The sequence below is a fragment of the Trichechus manatus genome, unplaced genomic scaffold (assembly GCF_000243295.1).
Source record: "Trichechus manatus latirostris isolate Lorelei unplaced genomic scaffold, TriManLat1.0 scaffold00002, whole genome shotgun sequence".
Lineage (NCBI taxonomy): Eukaryota > Metazoa > Chordata > Mammalia > Sirenia > Trichechidae > Trichechus > Trichechus manatus.
The window spans coordinates 42,437,989-42,459,888 of NW_004443938.1; the positions used below are offsets into that span (position 1 = coordinate 42,437,989).

Below are 21,900 nucleotides of genomic sequence, written 5' to 3' on the forward strand. Positions count from 1 at the left end.
TAATGAAATGGCCCTTGAGCTTTTAAAACAAAAAGTTGTTGTTGTTAGTTGCTGTCTTAAAGTATTAGTATTTTGTTTGAGTTGTGTCCAGATATTAAGATCTGGCTCTTTTCTAGGATGGACAGCGCATATTTGGAACAACAAAGTGTACCTTCTGTTAATTATCGTCTCACTTTTAAAAAGTCATTTTCCTCTTTTGTTTCCTGTGGAAAGGGGTAACTTGTTCTCAAAATACTTCTGTTACTGTTTCCCCATCACCCATGGTTACAGCAAATATCTACTCTTTTACTTCCTTTATTAAATGCTGCTTTAATGCACTTGTGTACTGCATATGCCGTTCAGTTTACTGACTTCTTTTCCCCAGAGTTTCCAACACCTCGTCTTACTAGAGAATAGGAACAGTCACTGAAGATGGGCCATAGGAACTCTCATGAACTGTTTCTGTTCCACCAAAGGAAAGAATCTTTGCTTCAGTGATCACGTTGTTCCTTAAACACACACGTTACAGTTTGCTAGTATAAAAAGCTATGTATGCCCTTAGTAAAAACAAGTTTAAAGAAGTTAAATGATGTACAGTCTTACTTGCAGTATATTTACTTAGTTACATGAAAATTCTTTAAGGATAGAGATACTTTAAAAATATCAAACTAGTACAGTTTATTTAATATCTAGAGAACCTTTTCCAATTTTCTTCTACAGAAACAAGACATACAAACATTTTACACACATAATCTTTTGAGTAGCTCCTACTTAGTACCACCAAATAGATTTCTCTAGGCCTGGAATCCTATCTAATTCCTTCTAACCCTCCTCTCCAAGAGTCAGCAGCCCTGACCACAAACCCGTCCTAGGGAACTAAGAATTTAAGTTGTTAAGGCTGCAACAGGGTATTTTTAAATTCATATTTTTTGGTCTCTAAGTCACAGTCAATCACCACAAGCCAGTGATGAGATTAAAAGAGATATAATTTGAACATATTTATACTGAAATTCTTAAAGCGAAAGGTGAAATTGCCGCTTACTGTTTGCTTTGCCTAGGTAAATGAATTGTTAATACAGTGGTCTGAGACAAGCATGTAGGCAGAAAGGTACAGGAGATTTTCTAAAACTTGAATTCTTTAAGAAAGTATAATTCTTCCTCACATTGGGTATGATAACAATAAGTGTTTCCAAATAGGCTTTCTCACCACTCTTTCATGCCGCAAGCCTTCCTAGTAATTTCAAGAGAATACTTGTGTTTTTAGCTTGTGTTTTTCCTGCTTTGTAAAGTGTGAAGTGTCATTTTATTTATCCAGTTTTATTATAATTAAATTATCATGTGGTAGCTAATTAATGGAAAAGTTTGGTCTCCTGAGATCTAATGTTTATCAATTACTGAAAGCTGTAAATAATTCTTCCTTATCTTTTTTCTACTTTGTCTTCTTAATGTAGAGCATACTGCCTCTGGGATCAATTTATCACTAATTCCCAAGTACATATTGTTAAAACCATGGCCACCATCTGCTGGTGAATTTATAGAAATATACTCACCGCACAATAGGTTATAGACTTCAATATTTTCAAATGCTTCAACTTCAGTCTTCTCTTTAAAACCGGGTCCATGAGCCAGAAAGATAGCCTAGGTGGTAATATACACACTATTACTACATGCCAACCAAACACAAAAACAGACATCGCAAGAGACAGTTTTCCTTCCATAACAGTTCTATTTGTATTTTAGGCCTGTGTTAAGGATTTCTTTTCAGAATTTGAAAATTATTTTTAAATCATCTCCTTCTGTGATATTGTACCAGTCCCAACCAAATATAGCCCATATTGTGTTGTGTTTACTTCCATCTCTACCTGCTTTCGCATCACTTCATATGTCAACAGAATAGGAGAATAGAAGCAACTTTGGACAACCAATAGCAGTACAATTTCACAATGTTTGGACAATATATATATTAGAAATTCAACGCATGACATCATATATTCTTTTCATATTCCTTTCATATAATTGCTCAAATATGTTAATATATGACAAAAATATTAAAGTTTCTAAGCATTATATTTTGCACCATTTCCTAAGCTACTTATTTCTTAAAATGCATCTCCCCTTTACTTTTAGGATAAGGAGACCTAAATATTTTGCTGTCTATTTCATTAACGTTAACTTAGTTACATTATTTATAACAAATCTGTTTTACCTTGTAAATAACTAGAAGAAAAGCGTCAAACCTAGACAAGCAATTCTTTTCTGGTAACAGTGGTATGTGTGTGTGTGTGTGTGTGTGTGTGTGTGTGTGTATATATATATATATATGTTTTTCCAAGATAATCAGAAAAAGAATTTGAGGCATAGGTTTTTCTTACAGTAATTAACTCAATTATCATACAGTGCCCTACTTAATAGAAAATCTCTGTATCTAGGGATTTAGATAAGACAGTCAGGTTGCAAAAATCATAAAGCTTAACCTATGAAGGACCTACCAGCTGCATTTTACAGTGAACTCCTCATACACTTTCTTCCCAGGACACCACACAGCCCTAGTTTTCTTCCTCCCTTACCAGTGACTACTTCTAAGTATTTTTGCTAATAAATCATTTTCTCCCCCAAACTCTTAAAGGAGAATTGCCTCAGTGCTCAGTACCTCGTCCTCTTCTCTGTCTACACTCAATCCCTAGGGATCTTACGTAGTTGCATTTCTTTTAAATCGTTTATATGCCTAAAACTCAGTTTTTGTTTTCTTTCTGCTTTTTTTTTATCTTCGGGACAGACTCTCTCTGTAATTGCCAATTCAGCACCTCTAATTGCAGGTCTAACAGATATTTGAAACTTAACATGTCCAACTGAACACAGACTCTTTCCCCCTGAATCAGCTGTACCCCCAGTCTAACTTCCTTCCAGTTAGGCCCATTCCCATCTCAGGCCTTTTGCCCTGGCTGTTTCTTCTGCCTGAGACATTTGCTCCTGGGATATTACAAAGGTTAATTCCTTCACCTCCTTGAAGTTTCTGCTCAAATGTCATCTTCTCAATGAAGCCTACCCTTTTTAAAATTGCATCCTGTCCCCGTGCTATCCTGAAACACTCCCAATTCTCCCTTACTCTGCTCTACTTTTTTCTTTATTTTCCCCATTGCACTTATCACTTAACGCACTATATTACATATTTGCTTATTATGCTTATTACCTATATTCTTCTGCTAGAATGAAAACTTCATAGGGCAGGAATCTTTGTTTTCTTCACAGATATGAAGAGATTCAAGAGTCTTGAACAATATCACAAAGTAGGTGCTCAATAAATATTGGTTTAAAAAAATGTAGTAACTCACCCCCATGCTCTTCAATCCACCATCATAACCATGATGGCCTCCTCCACAAAATTTATATGCTTTACTCCTATAAAGAAATAACGTTATTACACTCTGATCAACATACTGTGTAGACCTTTGTCTAAACTCAGCTTTAATGGACTTTATGTAGCTTCTGCTTTTATATATTTCTTTTTCCGTCAAAAGCAGCATTAATATATTTATTTCAATGCTAAAATATATAATCATAAAGGAACAAACAGAATGGTGAAGGAAGGAGTATTTTAAGGTCTAGAAATATAATTCAAAAATCTTTTTACTTTTAGATATTGAGAAAAGAACAATTACAAAGACATAGACAAAAAAAATCTTTTTCTTCAAGCCCACTTGTACCTTTATACATCAAAGACTGAATGATTAAGAATAGTTTGATTAATGTTACATTACACATTTCACTGCTTTATAAATAAATCTTTGAGACTAGGAAAGATATTAATTTTTATTTTACAGTGGAGATATCTAAGAAAATAATATAAAAGTACGATTAAAGAATACTCAAGACAAGTTAATTAAAGTACTCAGTAAGGAAAAGTCAGTATATTCTGTAAACTCAGAGTTTATTTTTAATTTTTGGGATTTTCTTTCATAAGCTCTCTGCCTTGTACATAACTTGTCTATTGCTAATTAATGGATTTTCCTTTTGCATATTTCATTGGATTTTAATCACTGAATTGAGTAACGTTAGCAATTTTATACATAGCTAGTTTTTATACTTGAAAAAAATAATGATAAACCTAGATGTTTAAAAGCAACTGAATGTTATAATTTTGTCTCTGAAGGGAACAAAAGACTCCTATTTCTAAAGGCTGTCCTTAAAAAAGGTTTTTCTCATTTGCTTTCTCTCTCTGGGCAAGTACACACACACATACATACACACAATATATTTTTCTAATATATACATTTTTATGTTGTTTGCTCAACTGAAAGCAGGACGTTGATTCAGTGTCTAAAAAAATTACCTTTAAAAAATGTTTAACTGACTCTTACTCAGCTTAAATAGAATAAAAAAGAAATCACAACTCTAAGTAGGCCATACACAGATCTACCCAAAACAGGGAAGAAAAGAGAGGCTAAAAAAGTATCTGGAATGGTAAAGACAAGAAGAGTCCTACTTTACTAAGGGCTGTAAATCTGGGTACCCTAAGGGGGCCAGTTCATGTCCTTATCTTAGATTATTCCAATAAAGTTGTTGACACCAGCCAACACTTACGTTTAAAAATTTTTATTTTTATTGTGTAGATTACTGGGGAGTCCCTGAGTGGTGCAAACAGTTAACACACTTGGCTGCTAACCAAAAAGTTAGAGGTTCAAACCCACCCAGAGGCACCTTGGAAGAAAGGCCTGGCATTCTACTTCCAAAACATCAGGCACTGAAAATGCTATGGAGCACAGTTCTACTTTGACACACATGGGGTCGCCATGAGTTGGAATCTTCTCTATGGCAACTGGTACTGGTAAGTTTACTGGAACTATTTGATTAAGGAGAATTAAGTTTTAATTTCTATGTGGGAAACTAGAGCATTCACAGATGAAAGAAAGAAAAACGTCTTTTGGACCAAATCATTGGTAAAATTTTCTAAAAGTGAGACCTTTATTCTTCTATTTTCAGAAAAATCTATTGTTTTATATTTCCAATTCCTAACCCAGCTAAATTAAAAACTATGATAAATAGTGCATTTTCAACAATTCAAAGGACAAAAGAACTGTAATGAACATCACAAAACTTCATTTAGAAGCAAAAGATAAAAGTATTCTTTAAAAAGTTTCTATTTTTCTTTGCTGCCCAAGTGGATACTTTAGAAATTTTCTCCTCTAATTGCATATGTTTATGCTTCCCAACCATTAACTGGGCTCTGGAAATTACATATGGAAAAATGGAAACTGGCATTTGGAAAGGAGGAGTTGATCATATCTGTCAGAGTTTAGCTCGACTTCTAATTACTATATGAAATTGTTTGGAACAGATTATTATCTTTTCTACATTTAATTAATAAAGCTGAAATTAAGGCTGGGGTTCTCTCCCACAGTTGGGTAATAACGTGGACAGGAGATGAGCAAGACTTCTGCTGATACCAGTCAGTTGCCAAGTCCTATCAATTCTTCTCTGTACTAGCTTTCCCATTTGTCCCTTCCTTTCCTCTTCTGCTACCACCATTCTAAACCAGATCCTCATTACCTCCCACCTAAACAAGTTTTCTAACTGGTCATTCTGTCTTCAGAATCTTCCCTCACAACACACACACACACACACACACACACACACACCCCTAATCCTATAGAACACTACTCATCAGTGATGAAAATGGAAACACACGTCCAAATGAGCACATGGAATGGAACATTAGAAACCAGAACTATTCTGGAAAAGCTGGGTCACAAATTAACCATACATACTTTGCTAATGATATGCCACATACCTAGTCTAGTCTCACCATCCTCACAGCTCCACAGCTTCCACTGCAGCTGTCCTATTGCTGAGGACTGGATCACTACACATTTTTCTAATTGGCCTACCTTATTCTGGCCATCTTCCTCCACACAGGAGCTAGAGGGAACTCTCTGAAATGCAAATCTTGCTCCATTCATCTCCAGCCACTTCATATTTACCATTTACCAATGGTCTCTGACTTGCTTCAGGATAAAAGCACACTCCTTACTGATAACAGATAAGGTCATTCATGCAGAGGGCAGCTTCATTCACCTGGTACAGTTGAACTACTTGTAATTGCTAGAATCTAGTTCTGGAAATGGGCTTCTTCCCTCTACCCTTCCCATGTGTACCCATGGCTGCTGTGGTTTCAAAAGTCCACACACACACCCATCCCATCCCCCACCCCAGCAGAACTGTTAGAGAAAGAAGAGCCTCTGGAAGAACACAGCCTGGCAGTGTTCAAGGCTTGGCAAGCATATGATTGCCTTCCAGCAGAGAAAAGGGATCCCACTCCTCCAGCAAACACAGGCCCTGTCAGGGCTTGGTGAGCTGAACAAGGGCTAGATTTCAGCTCCCACTCACCTTCTTGGCTGGGTACCTGTGTACAGTGCACGAACTGCACAACCACATGGGGTGGACCTGCTGTAGAGCAGCAGTTAGCCTTATCCATCTTGAATCTTCAAATCCCGAATCAGGAATCATCCCTACCAGGGAGCGTTCTCTGACATTCAATGACATTTACACCTGGTGAGTGTAATCATCCTTCTTGCTTCCTTGAACCTTGTACTTGGTTCTAGGGACACAATTATCACACCTGTTGTCTTCTTTCCTACCTGGGTGAAGGGCCTTAGGGCAGAGACTGTTACTTCTAATTCTTAGTGAGGTGACTGGGTGTCTATCTGCATTGCACATGCAGACAGACTGTGCCTCAGAATTCTAAGCAGGAATAAGACCACTAGGAATGAAGACGTCAGTCACTCCGTCGGTGCTATGTTCATTCAATGTGATCAAGCCGTACACATGAAACACACAGTGTTGGCAAAGTGAAAGCCATAATTATTATTTACACAACCATATGGTAAACAATAGAAACAAATTACTTATGGTGAACTGGTCCTGCCCCCACCCACCCACCCACACAGCTCACTTTGTAGAGAGGAACCTGCTTATGTCTCAAAAGGAGAACCCCAGCTACCTCTTCCCCCAAATTACCCATGTCCATACTTATGTCCATACAACCAGAATGCTTTTTGGAAGCAGAGATGGCGAGACTACGTCTCACATACTTTGGACATGTTATCAGGAGGGATCAGTCCCTGGAGAAGGACATCATGCTTGGTAGAGAGTCAGCAAAAAAGAGGAAGACCCTGAAAGAGATGGACTGACATAGTGGCTGCAATAATGGGCTCAGGTCTTACAACGATTGTGAGGATGGCACAGGGCCACGCAGTGTTTTGTTCTATTGTACATAGGGTCACTATGGGTCAGAACTGACTCGATGGCACCTAACAGCAACAATGACAATACTTATGTCACTCAGCCGGCTTACAGTGGTTGAGGTCAGATGCTGTGTTCACAGCACTGGTGCCACTGTCTCCAGCTCCCGCCACACTGCCTGGGGTATTTGTGCCTCTGCCTGCACTACTGGGGGGGCATGCACGGCTTCCTCTGCAGTGATGCCCCTCCACAGCATCTATCCCACCATGATGCCCAGGGAGCCTTGACAGCTCCTGCAGCCCCGGAGATGCCCAGCTTCTGTCTGTGGCCGACCAGTCCACTGTCTCTCCGTTTTCAGTGTTACAGCCCTTGACCCCTATTACAGCTCTTTTACTCCGGTGTAGAGGCTCTCAGTGCAGGTATCCCAGGTCCAAAAGGACCCTGAGCCCAAAGGTCTCGCTCCATTCTAGGCTCTTGATGATCATGAGGTTGCCCAAAAACCTCTTAAGACTGGCCTCTAATATAGGAAAACTTCCTGTCAATCTCAGTGCTGGTCTTCCCAGCAGGACTGAAAACCCATCAATCCCCTAGGTGGGGCGAAATCCAGTCTATCCTATTGGGTGGATTACAAGCCGTTTCTATGCCTAGTAAATAGACCAATCACAGGCAAGACTGCAACCTAACCAATCATTTTGGGAGGATTACAAACCCCGGGCCAGAAAAGCCATATAAGAGAAACCCATTGCACCACACTGGGACTTTTTTTATTTTTTTTTAATTCTACTTTAGATGAAGGTTTACAGTACAAATAGTTTCTCACCAGTCAGTACACATATTCTTTAATGACAATGGTTAACAACGCCATGACATGTCAACACTGTCCCCTCTCAACCTTGGGCTCCCCATTACCAGCTTTCCTGTCCCCTCCTACCCCGTAGTCCCCGTCCCTGACACTGGGACTTATTTGTCAGTTGCTATTCTAAAACGAAAATCTATTATGTTCTCTAAAAGAGCACTTTAACAATACTTCAACTATAATTTCAAATAATTGTTGTTAGGTGTCGTTCAGACAATTTTTGACTCACAGTGACCTCATGTGACAGAGTAGAAGTGCCCCATAGGGTTTTCTAGGCTATGATCCTCACGGGAACAGACTGCCAGGTCTTTCTCCCTCGGAACCACTAGGTAGGTTCAAAAGGCCAATCTTTTCGTTTAGCAGCTGAGCACTTAACCTTTGTGCTACCAGGGTTCCTCTTCCCTCAAATTTGTAAAATCTAACATATTTTAGGCAAAATAAGGGTGATGATATGAAAATATATTACACTAAATGATGAAATTAGCTATAATTTTGAAAAAGTGATCTAGTCTAGTTATCTAGTTATGCACTGTAACTTAGAAAATAGGTAGACAGAATTTTAAAGTTAGGTCAGATTCCTGAGTTGCTCTGGTTACATCTGTATTCAAAATTTCCTTTGATGAAAATGAGTTTACCTTGTATGCTACTGGCAAGAGAATAACAAAACCAGGCTAATCCTTTGTTATAGCACTTCCCATAACTAGCTAGCTGGGGAGCCAAGCCTTGAACTCTACTTCAGCTCACTGCTAGTTGTTCAAAAACATAAAAAGTTCCTAATTCAAGCCACTCTGGCAACTAAGCTCCCATTCTGTGACCCACAGGTCATGCTGTCAGATGGACAGGTACTTTCTCGGTTTGTACCAGTGGCCTTCTTTGATCTCATACTCCTAACAGTAAATATTTGGAAAACATATTCCCGTTTGAACATATACATATGTATGCATTACATACATAAATTAGGAACAATATTGTGTACTTAATATTATTAAAGTTTTATTTGCTCACATATTTTAGAGAAATAATGAGTATTTTTTTAGAGAATGTTGTCCTAAGCCAAAGTACAACCTACTGATCTACAAAGGACTTTGAAGCCCCAGTCCCAAGCAGAGAGGACAGTGCCACCTGGCGATCCAGTGGGAAACTGCACATTCTCTGTCTAGGGGTCTACTGCTTGGGTTTACAGCAGGGCTTTGAACCAGTTTGTTTTGGTTCCACCTCCTGCAAATTAAGAATCACCTGGGGATCTTTTAAAATGTAGATTCTGATTCAGTATATCTGGGGTGGTAATTCAAATTCTCAGCAGGTGATCGAACCGGAATGAACTGGTTCAAAGCCTTGGTTTACAGGTTCTCTTAAATAAAACAGGCTCTGCCAACTCTCCAGTTCCTTATCCACTTGTACTGGAGCTCAGCTCTTTTGCCTTCTTTCCTTTCTTCTTTCTTTGTTAAACGTATCTTTCAGTCGCCCCTCTATTCCAATTATCACCTAGGAGTCATGGGATTGGCCGTCCTCCTAGTCTTACATAGCACACAAATAAGGGAAGCCAGAAAACTATACTCAATACGATCATGTAAAACAAAACTCACTGCCATCAAGTCAATTCCAACTAATAGCGACCGTACAGGACAGAGCGGAACTGCCCCACAAGATTTCCAAGGCTGTAAATCTTTATGGAAGCCGACTGCCCTATCTTTCTACTGTAGAGTGGCTGGTGGGTTTGAACCACCGACCTTTCAGTTAGCAGCTGAGTACTTTGTGCCACCAGGGAGCCTTATACTCAATATGATCGTGTATACATGGGAAAATACTGGAATGAAATACAAAAACAGGAAACATTAACTACCCAAAAAAAAAAAAAAAACCCCACTGCCACCGAGTCAATTCCCACTCAAAGCAACCCTATAGGACAGAGTAGAACTGCCCCATAGGGTTCACGAGGACTGCCACATCTTTCTCCCACGGAGCAGCTAGTGGATTCAAACTGCCGACCTTTCAGTCATCAGCTGAGCACTTAACCACTGGGCCACCAGGGCTCCTCAACTTCATTATCAGGAAGTGTTTATGTATTTGCTTACTAGTGTATTGTCATTGTCTTCCAGTAGAGGGCATGGAGTGTCCTCCATGACAGCACAACCCATGTCTGTACCTAAAATGCCTTCAACAGGGCCTGGCACACACATACAAAGTATTCAATAAAATTTTGTTGAATCAGTTGGTTATTTCAGGATGGAGTGATTCCTGTTTTTTTTTTTTTCTCTAAACACACTTAAATTTTGCAGCTGCTCACTGATCAATGTGAATTATAATTAGAAAAAAGAATGATACCACTAATTGGTTAGCATGGCCTAAGAGCTATAATAGTGCTCCTTTCTAAAAATCACAAAGATATGACAAAGATTTTAAAGAGCCATCTAATCACTCACTTACTACCAGCCTGGGAGATAACTGAAGTCATCTCTATCCTGTCTGTTGCCTACAGAGAGATCACAGCAAGGTTAGGAACGCGCTGATAATGGCAGGAAGAGTCTCTGACTTCCCCTCACTCTCATGTATATGCTGAGGACTTTGATACTACAGTCACCAATCTAATCACAATACTTTCAATTACAGAAGTGCTAGCTAGCATGTAAAAAAGTTCAAGAAAATGTCAATGCTCATGAAAAATATGTGACCATAATCCCAGGACAAGGTTAAGTAAATTTATAATGAAAGATGGTTGTTAAAAATATAGTACACACAAACCTCACACCCAGCCACTGCTGATCCATCATAAGGTGAACTTTGTCAATTCTGACATTTTTGGCATAGTGCAGTCGTTTTGGCAAATCAGGAGACAAATATGGTTTGAAATGCTGGTCAGGTTTTCGGCACTGAAAAACAAGTAATTATTTCTTAAAAATACGCAAACCAATTCAACAATTTCATCTTCTAAAACTATTGCTGTTGTGTGTGGCCGAGTCACTTCTGAATCATAGCAAGCCTATGGGACAGAGTAGAACTGTCCCATAGGGTTTCCAAGGCTATAATCTTTATGGAAGCGGACTGCCACATCTTACTCCTTCGGAGTTGCTGGTGGTTTCTAACCTCGGACCTTTCGGTTAACAGCCGAGCACCTAACCACTGCGCCCCCAGGACTCCTTACACTATTTATTAAACACTTTTTAGAAATAAGGGAGTTTAATCCAGCTGATAAAATAGGAATATTAAATGTATTATCAATATGGTCACATACCCTAATTACAGTATACAGTTACAACAATTTTTACAAATAAATTCTGATTTAAATTATGATTTGATGTTTGATATTTTAAGTTTTACTGTTATGTATATATTTTAAACCACTATAAATCTTCCCTCCTTCTTTGACACAGACTACGTATAAGTAATAAGTCTAGATTTGGAGTGGCATTACAACTCTTGAGTCTAAATTATATATGAAAGTATATAACATAATAGTAGATATGGGTAAACATTTTTAAAAATCAGTTTAATTAAGCCAAGAATTCCTTCCCAATTGACTCAATTTATCCTTTAAGTCACCTACATTTGCTTAATTTTCAAATCAAGTCAAGAGCTTTTGAAACCTAATAGTTTCCTTTTTGTGAAAAAATCATGGATTCCACACAAATTGGGGTGAAATATTATTTCTTTGAAAATTACTACTGTAGCTAGATGGTGTATTTTTAAAACTATGTAAAAATGCAAATCACACTGGTATCTAGTTACATAAAAAATGAGTAAATGAGAAATAGAACTACAAAGGAACTTTCTTTCCCTCATGACCCTTTTGCGGAACAAGAGAAAAAGAAATAAACATAAAGAACTATTTTCTCCCTCCTTACCTTTGTGAGGAAAAAGAAAAATAATAAACATAAAGATAAGAATATGGGGAAATAACTTTTTTCATTTCCTCATTTTTCTCATTTATCTTAAACCTCACTATCTCATAAATACTAACAAGTCTGTCACTAATATCTCATATTCAATTTATATAAGAAAAAATAAGAGAAACAATGAAATTGAAAAAAACAATTTAAAAAGAAAATGAGAGAGCAAAGAGAGTTAGCTATAGAATGAAAGAGTAAAGAAAAAAGTATTTATTGCACATATAATTTTGTCAGTTTTTTCCTCCGTATTTTGGTCTTCCTGTCTTTTTCAGGCTTCTTATTTTTCTGCTTCTTCATTTATCTTTACTTCCCTCTTAAGCCAACATTTTTGCTAACTTCCAGACGGGCATGAGATGGTACTGCTAAATATGTACCTTCTCCCCAGATGAAAGGGACTAGAACGTTCCCCAAAGAATCACAGATAATTTGACTAGTTACACCTTCTGAGCCAGGGTGTAACCAGAGTAAATCTAGAGAAAATTGGTGGGGACATTGCCAATCTTTGAAGAAGTATGGGATTAACCCTTGCATTTCACAGTTTGGGATGAAGACACCAGAGTGGAGATAAAATCTTGGTCATTTTCTCTAAAAACAAAGTTTATGCTGATGTCTCTTATGCAGCTAGAATGTTGTGAAACATCAGGGTGGCCAGTTCATGTTTGACCAATACGAGCTCAATATAGGCCCACAGAACAGCACTACTGGGAATACTGTACCACCACACAAAATATTTTCCAGAAATATAGCAGACTACTCTGCAAAATGGTGGTGCATTTCTTTGGGCCTCTGTTGCACCAGGTCCAGTCCATATCCATGGTACCATATAATGGATTTCCAAATCCCAAAGTACTCAATGCTTTTGCACCACTAGGATTGTTAGAGATTTGCCCTTCTTCACCAACACACTTCAGCTATTTGGAGCATGAAGTGATGGAACAAAAGGAAAACAGTATGTGGATTTAGAAAATCCACATATTGAAAATTCTAAACTACAATTTACAAATTCAGTAAGCATGAACACAGCATGCATACACTTCACTAGTAGGGTGGGACTGTTGATCATGTTTACTCTCAAGATCAGGGTATTGGAAGGTGTAGGGGAAAAAAGGAGTGATTAACACTGTAAAGGATTTCTGTTCTAATGGTCATTCGTGCTTCAAATGTGCAGTGGTTTCCACATTATATTAACCATTTTTTACCCAGTGTTTCCTTATCTTTCATCCTTCACATTCCATCCTTAAAATTTTTACTATAATTATATACCACCTTCACTTAAATTTAGCTCATTCCAAGCAATAATAAACTCATAAATTCCATGTAATAGACATATATTTGTGAATATACTTTAAATACATAGCTATTAAAGTAACCACATAAGAACATTTCAGGTCTCTCTAGCAGTAGTGAACCCGCTTTGAAAAATCTTGCTTTAATCTATCTGAACTTCTTCCTGGTCATTTACTTACAAACCAGAACATGGGAACCAATCAAAAGCAGTTGCAGTTAGAGAGTAAGAAGATGATTTTTCTGATCTGTACAAAAGGATCTACAAGACTCTGTGATTCCCCATTTTCTGATATTAAGTCACACAAAAAATGAAAAGCTAAGCTTCCTGAAGCTCACGAGAACAGCCTTTTTGAGTGGGACATCTGCTAGCTCAGTGAAAGCCAGGAATCAGTGCCATGGTTACCCTAAACTAACTTCCAGTAGTGGTGTTAATCCTAAAATGAAAACATCTCAGATGAAAGCAACTGATGATTCACATTTAAAATAATGCTGATGGACAGTTTAAAAAAATAAATTACCAGTGGCTTGGACTCAGAAATGTAGAATAAAAATTTCTATAACTTATAACCTGAAACCCAAATTGTTAAAGACCATCACACTGAATTAAATAAGTGTATTGAGGAGGCTATATACTTACACTGAGGTTCTTAACAATTCCTTCAGAGTTAACTGTTTCAAAAGAAAATAAATAAATCACATTACAACTGATACAAAATATGTGAACAACTCAGTGAATTTGACACATACATTTATTAATGACTATGATCTGGTAAAATTAAACAAAAGATTATTTTAAGCAAAGAATGATTCAGGATTTAAGAACAGAGTGGAATATGCTTTAACTTAACAATATTAGATACTACCATAGACGTCGTAGATTATACCGAAACATGGGAACTTCTCATTTGCTTTTGTCCCAAGAGGTCAGAAGGGAGGCGTGAAACCCCTTAGATCCTCAGAAAATCAGGGTGCTATTGTTATTCACTTTCAGTTTCACCACACATTTCACATGGGAATCTTTATACTTACAGCTGTAGAAGTCTTGAGGCGTATTACTAGACCTGATACGAGGTGCAGGCCCTTCATACATGTAGAAGTTTATTTCTGGAAAATAATCTGTCATATATTCCATCTGGTCACAGTAAGTCTGATCCATCCCTGAATCAAAAACAAACAAACATTATCTACTGAATGTACTGTGTATTTTTACACTAATAATGCGTGCCTTCTACATTTGTTTGCCAACTGCTCCCTTCCCCCGGGAAGTATTTTTGTAAGTGCTACTATGACAATTTTTTTTACATGTTGCTGTAAAAAAATTAGCATAGTGCACTTACAAAAATACCTCGAGGGGGTAGGGAGGGAGAGGTTGGCAAACAAAAGTAGAAGGCATGCGTTATTTGCACAAAATATGGTACATAGGTAGGAACAATCTGTAGTCTTTGTTCATATCAAGTAGGAGACATTTTGTTACTACATCTCAAATCAAGTTTCACTGATAACCTATACAACTTATCCTATTACTTAACTCTAAATGGCAGAACTTGAAAATAGTGGCAGTAGAGGAAACAGTCATATTTATGAGAGAATAGACAGTTATTATAGACAGATCCTTTGTTCAATGAAGATTAATTAAATAATTTTGAGGAAGAAGATCCTCTGTAGGAGGTTAAGACTCAAAAATATCTGTCCCCTAAGGTTCCTACCTAATCTTTTAAGTTGCTGTTATCAATTTGATCTCATATAGATAGTGCTTAGAAAAGCATAATGCTCAAGGCAGACTACTTGTATCAATTTCTTACAACAAAATATAGATAATTATGTTTCCCTTTCATTTTACAACACAAGGGCAAAGTGTTAGGGAATCATTCTAGAATTGAAAAAAAATAAATTACTACATCTCTCATTATCTTGATGTTGTAAAATACAAACAAACAAATGTCCTGCAGACATGCTGTTCCTGTTACTTGGCCTCTTTTCACCCTTTACACCCCATGCCGGTTTCCTTCACAGCTGTTAGAGCTTAGCATGAACGTCCTCCTTGAGAAGACAGTTCTGAATACTCTCTTTTGAAAAGGTCCATGTCTGCTTTTTGTGCCTCTGAACATTCCATACCTTGTAGGGTGCTCACCATTTAGTAAGCACTTAAAAAATGCTTATTGAATGAATGCATGCTTTCAAACTGTGTGAAGGCATTCTGCACGAGGTTGGAGAAGATGTGGCAGCCCTTCTCCTACCTTTCACATCCAGGTTAAGTGAAATCAAGAGTTAACCTCAAGTAGAGAAGTATAGGGTGACAAAGGCTTTATAGATGAATGCTGTGATTACGCACAACTAAAAAACTTACACATGACATGGCAAAACTAGCCAACGTGGTAAACTGCAGCCAACAGATACGAATGAATCACCAGCTGAAAAGCACTTGCTAGGGCTGAATAACAACCCTACCATGTCCCTGGTAAGTGCTATTGACTCCATTTTTACGGAAATTAAAGTATATGGGTTGATTTTCAAAAAGAATGTTAGAATAGTTAAACTACAATTTTTATTTCAGCCCGGTTTTCATCACAGCATAACAACAAAACTCACTCTTCGCTTATTCAAGAGTTTCTAAGTCGGGAAGCACATACTTTAGAATATTACTATTTTTGAATGCTCCCTGAAGCGATAAAATACAATCAATGATAAAATATGATTTAAAAAAAAAAAGAAAAGCATACCATGGTCAGCCAAAAGGATAATATTGACACAGTTGTGTAAGTTCCGCTGTTTTAAACCTTCCATCAACATTCCGAAAGCCTGATCTACCAACTGCAAGGCTTGAACCACCTAGGATAAAAATTTGGAGTGAACATTGCTTTCATTAATTGTTTTAACTAGCCAAATCACTGAGTAAAAATTAAACACATTTCCTTCATTTAAATCACTGGTTTTTGAAATAGGACACTAGAATCCAGCATCCATGCCACCATATTTACCAGCACCAATTCTCTAAATTTCTGTAGAAAATTAAACCGTGTTCCCTATAGAGAAAGATACACTACTGGTCAATAAATATATGAAAAAAAAAACCAAAATGTTCAGCCTCAACAAACACTCTTCAACTGCAAATGTTTACATGATTATGCTGTATTTGGAAAGGGGAGTTTTCGGGGACGTCTATGGAAGTCTAAACTGTTAAACACTTTCTGAAGGATCATGGGACAATATGTAACCAGAGAGTTAAAAATGTGAATACCTTGTAACCTAATAATTCTACTTCTGGGCATTTGTCCTAAGTAAATAATTAGAGGACAAATAAATGGAGACTAACAAACAAGGATTGATATTCATCACATTACACAAGGAAAAAGTAATATGGCATATTCTACAGCCATTAACTAACATTTGTAAAGAACAGTGGCATGGGAAAATATTCACAAGACAATGTTACACATAATAATAAAAGAAAAAAGAAAACTGAACTGTAGACACACCCTTATATGATCCTGATTTTGTTTTTAAATACATCTAGCATATTCTTAGTAAACGCACATGCCCAGAAAACTATAAGGAAACTTATCAAAGTACTATTAACAGTGGTTGTCATTGAATAGCAAAATTGAAGTTCATTTTTATTTTATACTCTTCCATGTTTTTAAATTTTCCTATACTTTATTATCAATATAGTATATTGAACTGACTTTTCAGTGAATAAGAAAGTGTAATAGCAATGGATTGGGGAAATGTGCTTAATCTCTCATAGCACTATTATAACAATAATTTCTTTTTCTTTTTTGCTTTTGCATGCCATTTATTAATAAGAGCTTAAGTGTATTATCTCATGAAACGTTAACAGCAAATATGAGCAAAAATTAAAATAGAGAAGAAAAAACAGTTAGTACGTTTTAGATCATTTCAAAGCCATCCTGTAATACAGTCAAGAGTAGTATTGGAATACAAAAGAGAAAGAAGAGGGGCATTTCTGATAAAGGGCAAAGGCATGCTGCCCGGTAAACACATTTACTTAAAGCTTTACAATTGAGGACACTTGTGAAATGACTTTCTGTACAGTAAAAAACAAACCAACCAACCAACCAAACCCACTGCCATCGAGTCGATTCCGACTCATAGCCACCCTATAGGACACAGTAGAACTGCTCCGTAGGGTTTACGAGGCTGAAAATCTTGACTGAAGCAGACTGCCACATCTTTATTCCACAGAGTGGCTGGTAGCTTCGATTGCCCACCTTTCAGTTAGCAGTCAAACACTTTAACTACTGTGCCACCAAGACTCTGAAATAATAACAGACTATGTTAATGAAGAAACTAAATAATGAAGAAAATAATATTAAAGAGTTCACTTCAATGATAATGGGGGCCTGGAAGGGGAGTAAATTTGGTTTAGGCAATAACATATTAAGTCCAATGATAAGGAACTCATAAGTGGAACTGTGCATAGATAGTGGTCGTATTTACCCCGGTGGACTTGGGTTGAAACGGGTCACACTGCTTTGTTGAATTGACATGTGCAGTGAGCCTTGATGTTTTCACTATATGAAATAACAGTGACACATGTATTTAATAACTGTTTACCAAATGAATCAAAATATAGTTAATAAGGCAGATATCATTTTTTGACTTATAACTATTTTGATCTCATATATATATTAAATACATTTGTGCTCAATGAAAATTCAATAAGTTTTTGTGTGGGATAGGGTTAGACGATTTTATATTTGTTTAAAAACAAAAAACTTACATTAGCACTGACTGGTCCACCTTCATGTCCTGCTGAATCAGGCTCTTCCACATATAAGGTATAAAAATTGGGTCTAATTGAAAAGGAAAAAGACACTATCAATTTAGACTAAATCTATAGTTGGATTTGGGGATTTTGTAGATCTAGAACTTGCTGTCAGATTATGTAGATAGATCTAGAACCTTTTCTTTCTCACTGCCCTCCCTCTCTCATCCAGGCCAGGTAGTTTTACTTCGACCTAGGAGGTATAGGTCTCCTACCAGAAAGCAGATAATACCTTCCTGTTATTCCTTGTTACGAAAATCTGTCTTGCTCTTGTGAAGACCTTGGTGTGCCCCAGTCCTTTACATTTCCTGGTTTCTGACTTTTTGCTGACTCTTTGTTCTGCCCGCTGGTATTCATACACACCCAGGTGTCTTTTCAAATGCCTGGTTTCTGTTGCATTGTTTTCCTGGTGCTCCCTTTTCAGGACGCTCTGACTTCATCCAGCCTGTTGCTATGGCGTTGCTCTGAGCTCTGGTTCCTGGAGTCAGATCTCAGGAGCAAGTTTCAGACCCACTCTCAGTTCTGCCCTCGATCCATATCAGGTTCTGTAATATTTGCCTCTGCTCTCTAATACCAGCTCTATCTCTGTTGTTCAACAGTGGCAACCACATCTCTACAGCAAAAGTGCCCATTAAACAGGAGCTCTAGGGATTTCTTCTACAAAAGGTCATTTATAGCAAGGAAATAATTTCATTTTATAACCATGCATATCCCACTATGCCACCATTTCTCTGACACTAGATAGTACCTTTCAGTTTTGGGCAGATCCAGCCATTTTAATAATGTAAAGATTCTCTCTTCAAATGGAACACTACTGAAAAAAGAGTAAAAATAATTTAAAACAATTAATTGCATCAAGAATTGTCCCATTATATGCCTATTCAGGAAGGCAGGTCGATATTTTCAGATATTCATTTTGTGTTCATATATGGTCAAAATACTGAAAGAGATTCAGTATTATTCAAAGGAATTCCTGTTTTCAGTACATTATGTACAAATTTACATGCAGCACTATAAATCAAATGTATATCAATTTCTTTCCTTCTCATCTTTCTCCTTCAATTTTGCCCCAACTAAAATAAAAGGCCCTGCCCTATTTTCCATTTATTGGTTTATTTTTATCCATTTTATTAATTTAGGCATTGATGTATATACTGAGCACCTATTGTCAGTCACTCGTTCACTGAAAACAAAGTTTATCAGGGAGTAAAACAAAGACACCTGCCTCCCTAGAGATTGTATTCTACTGGAGGAAGACAAGGAATAAACTTAGACCTAATATATAAATAAATTATAGAGTGTGTTAAAAGATGATAAATGCAATGTGAAAAAAGAAAAACTAGAGCAGAGTAAGGGGCACTGAGAGACTGAGATGGAGTGGTATGGAATTTTAAATCTTAGTGTGGTCAGGGAAAAAGACATTATTGAGAAGGTGATTTTTGAGCAAAAGCCTGAAGGAGGCGAGGGAGTTGGCTGTGTGGATATATGGGGTGAGATCTTCTCAGGCACAGGGAACAGCCAGTGTAAAAGTCCTGGGAGGAAGGAATCCTGGTATGTTAGAGGCCTAGAGAGGAGGTCTGTATGGCTAAAGCAGAATGAGCATACAGGGGGATGGTGGGAGAGGAGATCTGAGAGGTAGGAGGACAGGATGTTGTGGGCCATACTGCATAGGTCCTCATAGGTATTTACTGAATGAAATAGGGAGCCATCAAGGTTTTTGGTGCCATCATAGTTTGAATTATGTCCCCCCAAAAATGTGTGTATCAGTTTGGCTAGGCCATGATTCCTGGCACTGTGTGATTTTCCTGTATGTTGTAAACTTGCCTCTATGATGTCAATGAGGGAGGATGGGTGGCAGTTGTGTTAGTAAGGCAGGACCTGATCTACCAGACTGGATTTTGTCCTGAGGCAATCTCTTGAGATATAAAAGACAGAAGTGAGCAGAGAAGACAGGGGGACCTCACACCATCAAGAAAGCACTGTCAGGGGCAGAGCGCGTCCTTTGGACCGGGTCCCTGCGCAGAGACGCGCCTAGTCCAGGGGAACACTGAAGAGAAGAAGGCCGACAGAGAGAAAAAGCCTTCTCCTGGAGCTGATGCCCTGAATTTGGACTTTTAGCCTGCTTAGACTATGAGGAAATAAACTTCTCTTCATTAAAACCATCCACTTGTGGTATTTCTGTTGTAGCAGCACTAGATGACTAAGACAGGTGCAAAAAAAGAGTCATAATTGGACTTGCTTTTTAAAGGAATCATTCTGGCTGGTAGATTAAGAATAGATTATACAGGGAGCAAGAATAGAGACAGGGAGACCTGTTAAGAAGTGATTGCAGCAATACACGCAAGAGATGATGATAGCGCAACCCAGAGTAGTAATGCTGGAGGTAATAAAAAAGTTCTCAGATTCTGCACATATTTTGAATTAGATCCAAAACCATTTTCTGACAGACTGGATGAGGGATATGAGAGAAAAAATAAGTGATGACTTCAAGAGTTTTGGCCCAAACCACTGAAAGAAAAATTATCATCAAGATTAAGACAAAAACAACCACACAACTCCAAATTAGTCCCGTCTAGGTGGGATCATGCCTGAAAGAGCGTCACTTACTTGTTATATAACATATATTTGGAAGGAAAGGTGCCGTTTATAGCCACATCTGATCCTGGCCAAAAGTAGGTACCCGCTTTTAAACCTTGATACATTGCTGTCAGCCAGATCTGTAAGAGAAAATTTTTTAAGATGAGTAAAGTCAGTAGAAGAATGAGTTTGGGTAGAAATGGTGCAACTTATTAGAAACTGAACAATATTTACAGTTGCAAAATATATTTAACTTATTTAAGTTTATAAAATTTATTAGAATTATTTAAAACTTGTCTTTGTAACGGTTAAAATAAATTTCCGGGGATCCTTAAATATCAGAAAGGTAGTAAGGTAGTAAAAAATATCATTTTTTTTCAAATTGGTAAGATTGACAGTTCCACTTTCTTTTTTAATGAATTACAAAACAGAATGAGGAAAATTAAGATATTCTAACTAAGTAACTTCCAGGTTGCTATATTTACAAAACAACACCCAAGTTTCAGCATAAGGTAATTTCAGTGAGAAATTATGAATTTTCTAAAAATTCAAGTTGTAAATAGTGGTGAAACAAGTTACCACACTCAGCCCTTGAAACTAGATGGATAATGTAAAACTCAAAATAGAGATGGCAGATGCTCTGCTCCATAAAGAAGTTTGCTGTGACGTTGGGAAATGGAGGCTATTTGGGTTCTCTGTGTAGAATACTACTTACTGGTTGTCCATTCCACCAGGCTGGATCCTCTTTCTCCTTTGATGAAAGTGAAAACTTCATGTTGAGGTTTACATCATACATATTATTGTCAATGATGCCATGTGATTCTGGATATAAGCCCTAAAATTATATATATATATATATAAAGACATAAGATAAAATAATGTATAATAAAATATATCTTTAAATTAAAATATAAGATCTATAACTCCTATCTAGGAAAGTTGTCATATACCTTTCAATGTAAAACCTTTGGATTAGAACTGAGATACCAGTACATGTAATGTATGTGTGTGTATATATATATATAGTATACGTAACATATACTATATATATAGTCACTATCCACCCTTCCATCCATCCACCCATCGATTCAATCAGTCATTCAATCCAATCACACATATTCATTCAATAATCATTCTACACACTTTTGAGTGCCTATTATATCCCATGCAGTTGTAACTATTTTTAGACAGATTTTAGGGTCATTGTTTCAGAACAATTATAGATGGCAACGGGTTTGGGTTTTTTTATATATATATATTTGTTGTTGTTGGGTGCCACATATCCACAT

The 21,900-nt window shown here is 37.2% G+C and overlaps 1 protein-coding gene across 1 annotated transcript in view; it reads right to left on the reverse strand.

The window, feature by feature from the left end:
* Positions 1-21,900, reverse strand: part of ENPP3 (ectonucleotide pyrophosphatase/phosphodiesterase 3) — a 117,336-nt gene that overhangs the window by 42,579 nt on the left and 52,857 nt on the right. The window contains exons 7-16 of the mRNA XM_004368979.2: positions 21,327-21,446; positions 20,642-20,751; positions 18,783-18,848; positions 17,990-18,062; positions 15,969-16,077; positions 14,278-14,406; positions 13,886-13,917; positions 10,817-10,944; positions 3,312-3,378; positions 1,530-1,617 (exon numbers count right to left, since the gene is read on the reverse strand). Of these exons, the coding sequence (XP_004369036.1) occupies positions 1,530-1,617; positions 3,312-3,378; positions 10,817-10,944; positions 13,886-13,917; positions 14,278-14,406; positions 15,969-16,077; positions 17,990-18,062; positions 18,783-18,848; positions 20,642-20,751; positions 21,327-21,446 (922 nt within the window). The remainder of the gene's footprint in view (positions 1-1,529; positions 1,618-3,311; positions 3,379-10,816; positions 10,945-13,885; positions 13,918-14,277; positions 14,407-15,968; positions 16,078-17,989; positions 18,063-18,782; positions 18,849-20,641; positions 20,752-21,326; positions 21,447-21,900) is intronic.